The 13,568-nt window shown below is 35.9% G+C and overlaps 1 protein-coding gene across 2 annotated transcripts in view; it reads right to left on the bottom strand.

The window, feature by feature from the left end:
- Positions 1 to 13,568, bottom strand: part of RAPGEF2 (Rap guanine nucleotide exchange factor 2) — a gene marked incomplete at both ends in the record, with an annotated part of 267,933 nt that overhangs the window by 181,416 nt on the left and 72,949 nt on the right. For both annotated transcript variants that reach the window (XM_080697997.1, XM_080697998.1), the window contains one exon: positions 3,454 to 3,524. In XM_080697997.1, coding sequence (XP_080554123.1) covers positions 3,454 to 3,524 — 71 coding nt within the window. The remainder of the gene's footprint in view (positions 1 to 3,453; positions 3,525 to 13,568) is intronic.

The following is a 13,568-nucleotide window of genomic DNA, read 5'->3' as shown; positions in this document are numbered from 1 at the left end:
ACTACAAAGAAGAAATAGGTAACACTCACCAGAACCAGAGAAACAAGAGCTTCCATCCAACAGACAACTAAGATTGGTTATCTGTGGAGATTCATTATTTATGTTAGTCTTTTACCTATCTCTAAGTTGTATTGTTTGCCTTTATTTTTGTTAATTTTTAGGATTTCTAGTTGGAATATTAATATACCTTCAGATATAGCATTTGGAAATATTTTATCCAATTCTATTAGTAACTTTTAACTCTGTTTACATTGTCTTTGGATATACAATATTTTCTTTTATTTTTTAGGGAGTTTGTATATTCTTCTGTTGCCTGTGCCATTGAAGTCATATCCAAGAAATCACTGCCAATTTCAATGTTGTGAGGTTTTATGACCCAGATTTTCTTCTAAAAGTGTATAGTCTTAAGATTTATATTTAGGTCTTTTATCTATTTTGAGTTAATACTTGTATATGGGATTAGGTAAGGGTCCAATTTTATTCTTTTCCATGTAATTATTATTTTTCAACAATATTTAGTTAAAAGATTATTATTTCCACCACCAAATGTTCGTGGAAACCTTGTCAAAAATAACTTGATAATATAGGGAAGAATTTAGCTCTAGGCTTGTATTTAACTCCAATGGTTTATATATCTGCCTTTAGAACAGTACTACACTGTTTCAATTATTGTAGCTTTATATGGTTTGAAATCAGAAAATATATATCTGCTAGCTTTGTTCTTTTTCAAGATCGTTTTGGGTATCTAGAATTCATATTCCATATTAGGATAGATTTTTTTCTGAAAAATAAATATATAAATATATGATAGTTTCACCTAAAAAAACAGAAAAAAATATGCTCTAGTAAGAAAGAAAGCAAAAAGAAATATTGAAATGCTATCTTTAAATCATCAAACGCTTGGTATCAGACAAATGAAACTGTTATGTGAGATTATCATTTTTAATTTTGGATAAATTGCTATAATACTAGATGTCAACCACTAAGCCAAGCATGGGAAGGAGGGATGGGGAGAGAATGGGGTGGGGATCAGGTGGGGGCTGACTGGGCGATGTGTGCATGTATGTCTACAAAAGTTTGTATCCCACTATGATGTATGAATACAGTGCACCAATAAAATAAAATTTAAAAAAAAAAAAGAAGAAATAGGTAACACACACCAGAACCAGAGAAACAAGAGTTTCCATCCAACAGGCAACTAAGATTGGTTATCTGTGGAGATTCATTATTTATGTTCGTCTTTTACCTATCTCTAAATGGTATTGTTTGCCTTTATTGTTGTTAATTTTTAGGATTTCTAGTTGGAATATTAATATACCTTCAGATATAGCATTTGGAAATATTTTATCCAATTCTATTAGTAACTTTTAACTCTGTTTACATTGTCTTTGGATATACAATATTTTTTTTTTTTTAGGGAGTTTGTATACTCTTCTGTTGCCTGTGCCATTGAAATCATATCCAAGATATCACTGCCAATTTCAATGTTGTGAGGTTTTATGACCCAGATTTTCTTCTAAAAGTGTATAGTCTTAAGATTTATATTTAGGTCTTTTATCTATTTTAATACTTGTATATGGGATTAGGTAAGGGTCCAATTTTATTCTTTTCCATGTAATTATTATTTTTCAACAATATTTAGTTAAAAGATTAGTATTTCCACCACCAAATGTTCATGGAAACCTTGTCAAAAATAACTTGATAATATAGGGAAGAATTTAGCTCTAGGCTTTTATTTAACTCCAATGGTTTATATATCTGCCTTTAGAACAGTACTACACTGTTTCAATTATTGTAGCTTTATATGGTTTGAAATCAGAAAATATATATCTTCTAGCTTTGTTCTTTTTCAAGATTGTTTTAGGTATCTAGAATCCATATTCCATATTAGGATAGATTTTTTTCTGAAAAATAAATATATAAATATATGATAGTTTCACCTAAAAAAATAAAAAAAAATATTCTCTGGTAAGAAAGAAAGCAAAAAGAAATATTGAAATGTTATCTTTAAGTCATCAAAAGCTTGGTATCAGACAAATGAAACTGTTATGTGAGATTATCATTTTTAATTTTGGATAAATTGCTATAATACTAGATGTCAACCACTAAGCCAAGCATGGGAAGGAGGGATGGGGAGGGAATGGGGTGGGGATCGGGTGGGGGCTGACTGGGCGATGTGTGCACGTATGTCTACAAAAGTTTGTATCCCACTATGATGTATGAATACAGTGCACCAATAAAAAAATAATAATAATTAATTAATTAATTAAAAATAAATAAATAAATAAATAAAATTATTCTTATCCGGGTGTGGTGGCACATGCTTATCATCCCAGCATTCAGGAGGCTGTGACAGGAGGATCACAGTTTGCAGATGGCCTCAGCTACTTTGTGAGGCCCTCTGCAACTTAGTGAGATCCTGTTTCAAAATAAAGAATAAAAAATAGGGCAGGGGTTGTAGCTCAGAGGTCGAATGCCCCTGGGTTCCATCCCCAGACCCACCAAAAAAAAAAAAAAGTAAATAAATAAATAAATAAATAAAAATTATTCTTACTTTAATTTGAGCCATCTAAAATCCCAATGGTTTTGTCCTTTCTAATAAAACTTGTCTACATTTTTAAACACTTACTCTGCAATCTACTTTAAGTGATTTTTTATTAAAAATTTAATTTTAGAAAACACTTAAATCTCTTGATACTTTTTTCAATTAACAACTAAATATGAAATAGACGTGCTCACAAATTAATTAGTGTTTAAAGAGTATAGGGGAAATATATGGGAAATGTCTTCCTTTCCTAATTAATACTTGCTGGCATCACAACTAGCCAAAGATGAAGAAATCAAAGCCTCATGTCCTAGTTGGCATTCATATGTAATTCATCTTCCCACCATAGTTTGTTTTTTATTGCAGTTAAGGCAAAATCACTTCTATTCTTTATTACAAAGCTCAAATAACCGTAAATAAAAACTGTAAAACAGAAATGATAGATTTTGATATGAACCCACCACATAAAAACAAGCATGGTATAAACTGTGTTGCTGAGAGAGAGGCAGACTACTGAATACAGTAAGGCTAATAACACACTAGAATAATTCTTTGAATAATTAAAAACCTTTTGGTTTCTAATGTATCAGAGTGCCATCCGGTATGTTTTTTATTTTCCAAGAATGGCAAATAATGCCCCTTTTGGTATGTTTACCAAATGGTGTTTATTCCTTTGAGGTTAGGGGGCAATAAGTTGTAGTAACAGTAGAAAAATATTAATATGACAGAAATGTCAAAAATATTATGACTATAACTGAATTCAATTTTATAAGACTTACAAAGCCAAGTTTAGGGACTACAGGAAGTAGAGTTTTCATAAGCAAATAATTCTTTAAAGCTACTTCTTAATAATAAATAAACATATAAAATCTAGCAGTCTATGATTATTAAATAGTAAAATGACATACCTAAGTTGATGTTCTCTCAAGTTTGATAAAGCTTCCATTCCATGTAAATAGGAATACACTATTTCCAGGTCCTGTTTTAAAGAAAAGAATATAAATTAACAGATTTGGCAGGAAAAAGGGCGGGTGGGTGGGTGGGCGGGTGGGTGGCTGGGTGTGTGTGTGTGTGTGTGTGTGTGTGTGTGTGTGTGTGTGTGTGTTACTGGGGGTGGAACCACCCAGGGGCTTTTTTACCTCCATGCTATACCCCCAGACCTATTTTATACTTTATTTGGTTGGAAACAGGGTCTAAGTTGCTGAGAGCCTCACTAAGTCGCTGAGGCTGGCTTCAAACTTATGCGATCCTCCTATCTCAGCCTCCCAAATGCTGGGATTTACAAGAGTGTGCCACCACGCCCAGCTAGGAAGAGAGGGTTTCTAAAATAAGCTACAAATTAAAATATTGGTAGCTTTCTTTTAGATACCTGTATTTTTAGAAATTAAAAATAAACATTATTAAAAGAAAAGCTGACCTGTATAAATATCCATTACAATTGCCTTTCATATATGCACATCTAAAACATAAAGTAAAATGACTAAAGCTAATGAAAATAAATCCCTCATAAATTATTCTTATCACCTATTTTATGCCACTTACATCAAAAATGAAAATATAACATTTTTATTTCAAAGCATACATATTTGTCAATCCCATGACTAATCAAATTAGTGTGTGTGTGTGTGTGTGTGTGTGTGTGTGTGTGTGTGTTATGCTGAGGATTGAACATTGAACCCAGAGGCATTCTACCTTCGAGCTCCATCCTCCAGTTTGATTTTATTTATTTGGAAAAAATGTCTCATTAAATTGATAAGACTCTTGATAGTTGCTGAATCTGTCTCCCAACCTGCAATCCTCCTTACTCGGCCTCCCAAATTCTGAGATTACAAGCATGTGCTACCACCCCCAGCTTCAAATTATCTTCTTAATCAATACATGTAATCCATGTCATGTTTCAATTCTTACCAAAATAAAATCTTATACTTAGCAATATTTAAATGTTTTCTTTTGAAATAAAAAAAACATAAGCTAGGTATGGCGTTGCACACCTGTAATCCTAACTACTCGGGAGACTGAGGCAGGAACAGCACAGGTGCAAGGCCATTCAAGGAACCTGGTAAGGCCTTGGTTAAAAGTAAAAATTTTTTAAAGGGCTAGCTTGGTGATACAGCACTTCCAAAGTATGCATGCAGCCTTAGGTTCAATTTCCAGTATCACAAAAAAAAATTAAAGATTGTATATGTTTTTCTACATCACACTGTAGTAAACAGTTAAGAAAAGAACTTGAAAATAATCACAAATTCTCAAAACAGGTACAAGTGCAAAGTCATGTAAGACAAGTGAGTATTTAAGACTACAATGAATACGTGGGAGTACACAGTTGTGATAACAGGAATATGATCAGTATCAGAACTTTTCTGGTCTAATTTCAAATTATATTCCATTGTAGATATATACATTACATTTTGTTTCCTCATTTATTAATGGACACTTGGATTTCTACCCACTGTTTAATAATACTGCTATGAACTCTGTCTATAAATTTTTGTGTAAGCATAATTTCAATTCTAATGAATATATAACTACAAATGGAACCTCTGGTTCAAACAATAATCTTATTTTATAAGAACCCGTCAAAGTGCTTTCCTAAGCAGCTGCATTATATTATAATCCCCACAGCAACATATGAAGAGGATTCCAAACTCTCTACATCCTTGTCAACACTTGTTATTATCTTTCTTATTTTAGTCATCTTACTGGATAAGAAGTGGTATTTCACTTTGACTCTGATTTATATTCCCCTAATAAGTAATATGTTATGCATCTTTCCATATGCTTCAGATAAATGTCTATTCAAATTCTTTGTTCATGTCTTAATTGTTTATCATTAAATTTTAAGAAGTCTTTATACATTATGAATAGAAGGTCCTTATTAGATATATAATTTACAAATATTTCCCCTATTCCATATCTATCTTTTTTACAGTATCCATTGAAGCATAAAGTTTTAATTTTTATGAAGCCAAATTTATCTATTTTTACTTTTTTTTTTGGTGGTACTGGGGTTCCTGGAAGCCCTTCTACCTCTGGGCTACACTCCCACAGAATACACTCCCAGACCTATTTTTTAACTTTATGTGGAAACAGGGTCTCTTAATTAAGCCAGCGAGGCTGGCTCCGAACCAGCGCGATCCTCCTGTCTCCGCCTCCCAAGCACGGGGATTACAAGCATGCTCCACCACGCCCGGCTACATGTGCATTTTTTCATGGGACTGGTGTTCCTGGAAACCCTTCTACCTCCGGGCTACACTCCCAGACATATACATACATATATATATATATATATATATATTTTTTTTTTTTTTTTAATTTGGGAACAGGGTCTCTTAAGCCAGCACAGCTGGCTTTGAACCTGAGCCATCCTCCTGTCTCTGCCTCCCAAGTGCAGGATTTACAACCATGCGCTACCACACCCGGCTTAACATGTGCATTTTAGTCATACTTTAGAACCCTAATACAAGACTGTGAAGATTTACTACCATATTTTCTAAAAGTTTTGTAGTTTTAGCTCTTATCTTTGAGTCTATGACTCACTTTGAGTTAATTTTTATACAGTGTGAAATAAAGTCCTACATTATTCTGTTATCCCAGCATCATTTGTTGAAAATACCATTTTTCTCCCATCAAACTATACTGATATGCTTGTTAAATAAGAACAATTGGCCAGGTGTGGTGGTGCATGGGGCAGGCTTGTAACACCTCCCACCCAGCTTGGGAGGCAGAGACAGGAGGATCAAGCAGGTTTGAAGCCACCCTCACTGGTTTAAGAGACCCTGTTTCCAAATAAAACATAAAATAGGTCTGGGAGTAAAGCCCAGAGGTAGAAGAGTTCCATCCCCAGTACCACCAAAAAAAAAAAAAAAAAAAATGTACCATATATGTAAAAATGTGTTTCTGGACTCTCAATTATTCCATTGGTCTATGTGTCTACGTTATGCCAGTTCCACACTATCTTGATTAAACAATTATGGGGTTAAGTTCTGAAATTGGAAAGTATGGGCATTCCAACCTTGCGCTTTAGTTTCCAAGCCTTTTGGCTCTTTGGGGTTCTTTATATTTCCAAAAGAAATTTTTGAATCATTAATTTTCACCAGTATTTGCAAAAGAGCCAGATGGAATTTTTAGTAAGGACTGCAAGGAACTTGCAGATCAGTTCAGGTGGTGCTGCCATCTTAACAATACTGTGTCTCCTGACCCTTGGTCTGGGATGCCTTTCCATTCATTTATGGCTTTTTTAAATTTTTTAAACAATGTACTGTACCTTTCAGTATGAAAATCATATTTCTTTCATTAAAACTTAATCCTTTCAATTAGGAAAAAACTTTGTAGCCTTAGGAAAAACATCTAAGAACTGAAACTATAGACATTTATATGTTAAAGGCAAAGATGATAATAATTCATTAAATAATTAAATGATAAATTAAAATCTTTTAAATAGTATTCTAAGATTTGCCTTAAAACATTATGTGTTAAAGGGTAAAAAAACTAAGTCATTTCAATTTAAAATGTATCCATAGTAGGAATATTGTCACCCTCTAGTGGTCAACTTTTCAACACTAGGGATTGATCCTGGGGCATTCTACCTCTAGCCCCCCCCCCCTTTTTTTTGGTGGTACTGGGGATGGAACCCAGGGGCTTTTCTACCTCTGGGATATTCTTCCAGACCTTTTTTATATCTTATTTGGAAACAGGGTCTCACTTAAGTTGCTGAGAGCCTCAGTAAGTAGCTGAGGCTGGCTTTGAACCTGTGTGATCCTCCTGTCTCAGCCTCCCAAGCGCTGGGATTACAAGCATGTGCCACCACACCTAGCTGCTATTTCTATTTTTTATTTCGAAACATGATGTCTCTAAGTTGCTGAGAGCCTCATAAAGTGGCTGAGGCTGGCTGTAAACCTGCAATCCTCCTGTCTCAGCCTCCCAGGTATTGGGATTTTTATAAACGTATGCCACCATGCCTGGCTGTCAACTTTCAAATAAACCGATGGTTTTTCACCTTACTGATCTGTAGTCTTCGATATTTTCAAGTGTTTTAAAGTCTATTTAAAACAATCCTCTTGCCTCAGCTTCTTAAATACTGGATTTATAGACTCCACCACAGCTATGGGGGTACTTTTAAACATATGTGACTCAAGCAATACAGAACCAGGAAATCCTGTACAGCTGTTTCATGTAAGTATCTTATATATCTGACTAAACTATAAACTACTTAAATGAACTCAACAATTGTGTCCTGAGTTTCTTCTATTACTCTTAGAATAAGCCATCCCCAAAAAAATGTGTTTAAATGGTTTCTGCCCTAAGGAGGTATACAAACTAGAAGACATTATGCTACACTGTAACATTATTTCACTTTATTCTGTTAAGTGGAAGGCAGTATTGTTTAGCTTCGGCTACAGGACTTTACAGATAAGAATCTATGTGAACTTAAGATTTTGTAACTATAACCAGCAGGAATGGTAAGAAATTGGCATCCAGATGACAGGCAATTAAGGACCAATGTCTATGTTTTATGAACATGACCATCACAAGCTAGGCATGTAGGGGGAACTCAAGGCAGCTAAAAAAAAAAAAAAAAAAGGCATCAGGGAAATCTCTGCTTTCTAACCATAAGAAATGAGGGAGAAAAAGGACTACAGCTGAGCAAGAAGAACGCAAAGAGCTGGGCGTGGTGGCGCACGCTTGTAATCCCATCATTCAGGAGGCTGAGACCAGAGGATGGCAGCTCACGGACAGCCTCAGCTATTTAGTGAGGCTCTCCGCAACTTGGTGAGACCGTTTCAAAAATAAAGAATAAAAAATAACTCAGGGGTGTAGCTCTGAGGTCAAATTCCCCTGGGTTCCATACACACACACACACACACACACACACACACACACACACACACACACACACACAATCTGTTATTGACATGGAATTCCCTGTACTCAGCAAGAATACAAAAAAAAAAAAAACAAATGAAGAGAGGTGAGATGCTGAGAAGGCCCTGCTTCTCAAGCCAAGGTAGAGCCTGCAACCATCAGTGAAAACCCGGCCTGTGGCCTCTCAGAACAAGCTTCTACTAGTGTACAGGAAAGTATATGGCCTTCAGGAAGTGATATTCATGGATTCTAATTTTTGTTTCCTCTACACACAAACAAGAGAAATATTCAGAGAAAAAAGTTATATTTCAACAAACTTGACCATAAAAACAAAATGTCAGAGAGCATTATATAAAGTGATCCAATTTCCATTCTTGTCAAGAAACTATGACATATAATACAAGAAATTTTAACCTTCCTAAGACAAAGTTCACACATCTACTACTAATTTAAGGATCTTTTTAAAATATGTAAGCTACTCCCCCCCCAAAAAAAAATATCTTTAGTCTTTGAGCATAAACAGGAACTTATTCTACCCAGGAAGCTGCATTTTTTTTTTTTTTAGAACAATACACCTTTCCTTCTACCCTAGGAAGGACATCCTTTTCTCAAAAATAGATGCTATTTCAAATCATATTGAAGTTATAAAACCACTGTAAACCCAGTAGACAAAAAGAGTGACAAGGCAATTCTACTGAATGTGTCCCATAAAAAAACAGAATCTCCCTCTTTTTTTTTTTGGTTGCAGGTTCAAAACCAAAAAGCATCTTCTAAGTACTTTGGGAGAGTGACTATTCACAACCTAATCAAAGTCAATCCTCATGCTCAGCATCTGTAAAGACAGTCTCCCCTTAATGGGAAAGAATGTAGAGGGAAAGTGCGCTGCATCCTGGGCTCTTTCTCTAATTTCTCCTCACAGTCCCATTCAGAACATAATAGGCTTTACAGCAAAATATACAATTCACTCAGAACTAGCTTCTAATTTCATTGGTTTGCCGGCATGAAGATTTCACTAACAGTATATTTTACTATAATCTTTGGAGAAGTTCAAGAAAGGAGATATTCCTTACTCCCACCCCCACTTTCCTGTCTGTGCCTACCATATGTTGGTGCATCCTTTCTGGCCTCTACAGACTTAGCTGCAATAAAAGATAATAGAAAAAGAAATTATTTTGCATTGTACCATAAATGATATATATTTTCCTCTAAAAAAGTTTTTTTTAATGTTCAAAGCCATATATTCAAACAGTATTTGGAAACAAGTTGATTCTTTTAAAGATTAAATCATTAATGAAACCAAAGCCAAAATTGTGTGGCAATGATCAGGTCTGCGGAGGCTGAGACCTAAATGCTAACATCTACGGATCTGAACATATATCTGTAGAGAAAGACAGGAGCATCTTGCTCAGCATGACAGTGGTCACAGGAACTATACGGGTGCCACATACCCTTCCATGGGGATGGATCAGAGAGGAACTTGTAGAGGCAAAATGTACATTACTTTCTGGGCAAAAGATCACTAACAATGAATTAGAGAGCTCTGTCTCCAACATAATTATTATTAATTAGGGGGTTAAAAGACAGGGCATTCAAGGCTTAGTCTTATGTCTTTTCCAAATGGAGAACGGGCAAAAAGATAGATATTCTACAAATATCACCGTATTTACAGACTTGATAGTTGAGTTTTACTTAGGAGACCTCAAATATGTTTGCAATAAAACATATAAAAGCTACCTGAAGAAGATGTAATGTAAAGAATATAGACTTTAGATGGTACAAAGTTCAAGTCCTGGCCCCCATCACTCCCTCATTGTGTGTGAGAGTCCCTGAGTATTCACTCAGATTATGCTTTCAAAACAAGGTGAATACTATTGATGTGGCTAGACTTCACGGCTGAATCTAACCAGTTTCGTGACACATGGCACAAACACATATCCCAATAGATGATAGCTTAGTTTATTACCTATGAGATCTTAATGCAAATACAAGTAATCTTGCTGGGCATGGTAGCGCACGCTTGTAATCCCAGCATTTGGGAGGCTGAAACTGGAGGATCGCGGTTCGAGGCCAACCTCAGCTACTTAGTGAGGCCCTCCGCAACTCAGTGAGACCCTGTTTCAAAATAAAAAAATAAAAAATAAGGCTGGGGGTGTAGCTAGGAGGTCGAATGCCCCTGAATTCCATTCCTAGATGCACGGGAAAAAAAAAAATACAAGTAATCTTAATATAAAATTTTAAATATTACTAAAATATTTATGTGCATCAGAATTTTCACAAATTAATGAGTATCTATCAAAAAAGCCAAATGAGTTCTTATAAATTATATAAAGCGTCCCTTAGTTGTCTGTTTTATGAATCTAGATTTTATTTTATTGAACCCAGGGCTCTCACATGCTAAATACCTACTCTACTGCTGAACTATACCCCCACCTTAAACCTGGATTTTTAAATCAGGTCTAAGAACTCTAGTCAACACATAGTTTACCACATCTGTTATTAATATACTTTACAAATAACACTGGTTTAAAGTCTCATATACTTAAGAATGAGGAAAAGGGGAACGGGAAAAATGCTTCAATTTCAGAGAAACCACTTAATTTTTCCTCCACAAAAGGTTGGCTAGGAACATATTTAAGATTGGCAAAGCTAAACAACAACCTGAAAATATTTTTCTCTCTGAAAGAAGTTTATGTTCGATAGCACAAAACTGTTTTAACACTTAAATAAAGTCTTGGGACTGGGGTGTGGCTCCATGTTAGTAAAGAGCCTGCTTAGCACACAGAAGGCCCCTGGGTTTCATTCCCAGCACCAAAAAAAAAAGGTCTTTTTAAAAAATCTCTGAATACATTCCATTATATTTGAAAAGTCGCTCAACTTTTAAAGATTCTGTAATATTAACATTTCAATCTTTTAAAATGTTTAAAGTTTCAGAATGTTTTCCATAAGTCTCACTGGAGTTACTATCACTGTCTTTGAAGATCTACTTTGTTTTATCACCATTCTCAGATAGTTTTTCATCTAGGGATGATATAAGAAAACAAAGTGTTATACATGTTTTCTTCTAAAATGTATCTGTACAATAACTAATACACATTTTTAAAGCCTCATCTGAAAGAAACCTATGATAGTGAAGTAACTCACAATAAGTTAGTGGCAGATTATTAGGGTAATCTTGAAATACCCCCTTCCTTTTCTGCAATATTTCCCAAAATGTGTCCCAAAGAACATTCTTCTGTACAATACTATATAACATGTATTTCTAGTAGGCTTGCAAGCCACATTAAAGGTCAGGAAGTTCTCACCCAAAATTCTCCAAGGACTATACTGCTAAGAGTGGGGCAGGATGCCCCTCCCCACAGAGCAAATGCTCCTTAGCACTGCTCCAGGCAGAGCACATTCAGCCGCCTGCTTCCAAGCCCCCCACACCATGGGATTACCAATAAAGCTGGAGCACCAGCAATCTCCTGTGCCCTTTTCATTCAGTATCCAGCCATCTTTGGGCCAGTCCCTCAGTCGTCCCTCCTCTCTCCTGGCAAAAAGCACTTCTCCAAGTCCCCACTAACCACTGGCAGTGAGCACTTCCTTTCTGAGCTACTCAAGTAGTTTTACTGCCTCTACCACTTGGTCATGCAGATGAGCTTTTGGTGGTCACTTTTCTAACTGTGGTTATACTTTATCTCTTTCATCAGAGAACAGACACCTTGAACAAAGACACTGCTTTCTACCTCTTTCTAAATGCCGAATCTAGCAACATACTGGAGGCTCTGGGGGCAAAAAAAGAAAAGGATAACATTCCTGTGAGATAACATGCAAGACTTAAAGGTGATCACCCGCTAGAACGGAGAGAGAAGTATTTTCACTGGGAAATGCCTGTGTAGGCCAACTGATATAATCGCCACAAGGTGGCAGACCAGACCAAGAGTCCTTTCTGGAACCCCAAATACAAATTGGTCTCGCAAGCACTTACACACAGATTTGGGTCTTTAAGGATTATCTCTGGGAATATAATGATTCCCTTCTCCTCATGTCCCTAGAGAAAAGGGGTTGAGAAGGGGGACAAGGCCATCAGCACTCTTATGACTCTTTCATTTCTATCATCCCTGGCAAGAAAATTATTTTACAACAGACACCCCATCATGTACGCCTTTGCAAAGCAACAAGAGCAATAAAAAATGTCCCATCACAAGATCGCTAAAGTGTCTGTGCCGTCCAGCCACTCACACCCCAAAAAGCTGCATCGCCACATTGCTTCCAAAAATGCAAGGAAAATAATTCATGGCAATGTAGGATTTTTAATAAAATTCCTGTGTGTGTGTGTGTGTGTGTGTGTGTGTGTGTGTGTGTGTGTTTTACTGGAGTTCCTGGAAACCCTTCTATATCTGGGCTACACTTTCAGCCCTATTTTTATATTTTTATTTGGAAACAGGGTCTCTTAAGCCAGCGAGGCTGGCTTTGAACCTGTGCGACCCTCCTGTCTCCGCCTCCCAAACATGAGTCACCACGCCCAGCTCTAAGTATATTCTTAAATAGCTACTTTAACCCTAAATCTAATTTGTGCCCAAAATAAAAACAACCCTCAAGGATTGTGACTATTCAAATTCACATGTCAAAGCCCAGGGTTGGGGTAGTTTAGTAGCAGAGGTTTCAGGTTCAATCCCCACACCAAAATAATAATAATAATAACAACAACAACAACTACAACAACAACAATGTCCAGAAAAACCCATAATTATTTGCTGCTCACCTATGACAAGGCCTTAATGTATTACTTTAGCCTAAGGTTCCTGAACTTTATATCTCTGAGACACATGGCTGAAGAATCCCAGAAATGAAGATACTGATTCAGCTGTTCTCTGTCTAAAATTTCCTTAGGTGTTTTCCAATGAAAATGGCACTCTTTATGTCTTTTTAATAGTGAGGTTTTGAACAACTCCTAACTTGATGTAATTATAAAGGTTGCCTCTTTGACATGAAAATTATAAAATGAACTTCTGAGTTACATGCAACAAAACACTCCTTTGTCCCATTCCTCCTCTAACTTGAAGTTGGTGTCAGGAAGCCCCAGAAGCAGTCACTGTGGAGTGACAGGAGATGAAGGAAAGATTTTAGTCCTTACTGAAGATAATGTAAATGTTAAATAATACAACTACAGTAGCAATCA

Source organism: Muscardinus avellanarius (genome assembly GCF_963383645.1).
Source record: "Muscardinus avellanarius genome assembly, chromosome: 6".
NCBI lineage: Eukaryota > Metazoa > Chordata > Mammalia > Rodentia > Gliridae > Muscardinus > Muscardinus avellanarius.
Note: the sequence above shows the minus strand (reverse complement) of the source record. Positions and strands in the feature narration are given on the sequence as shown.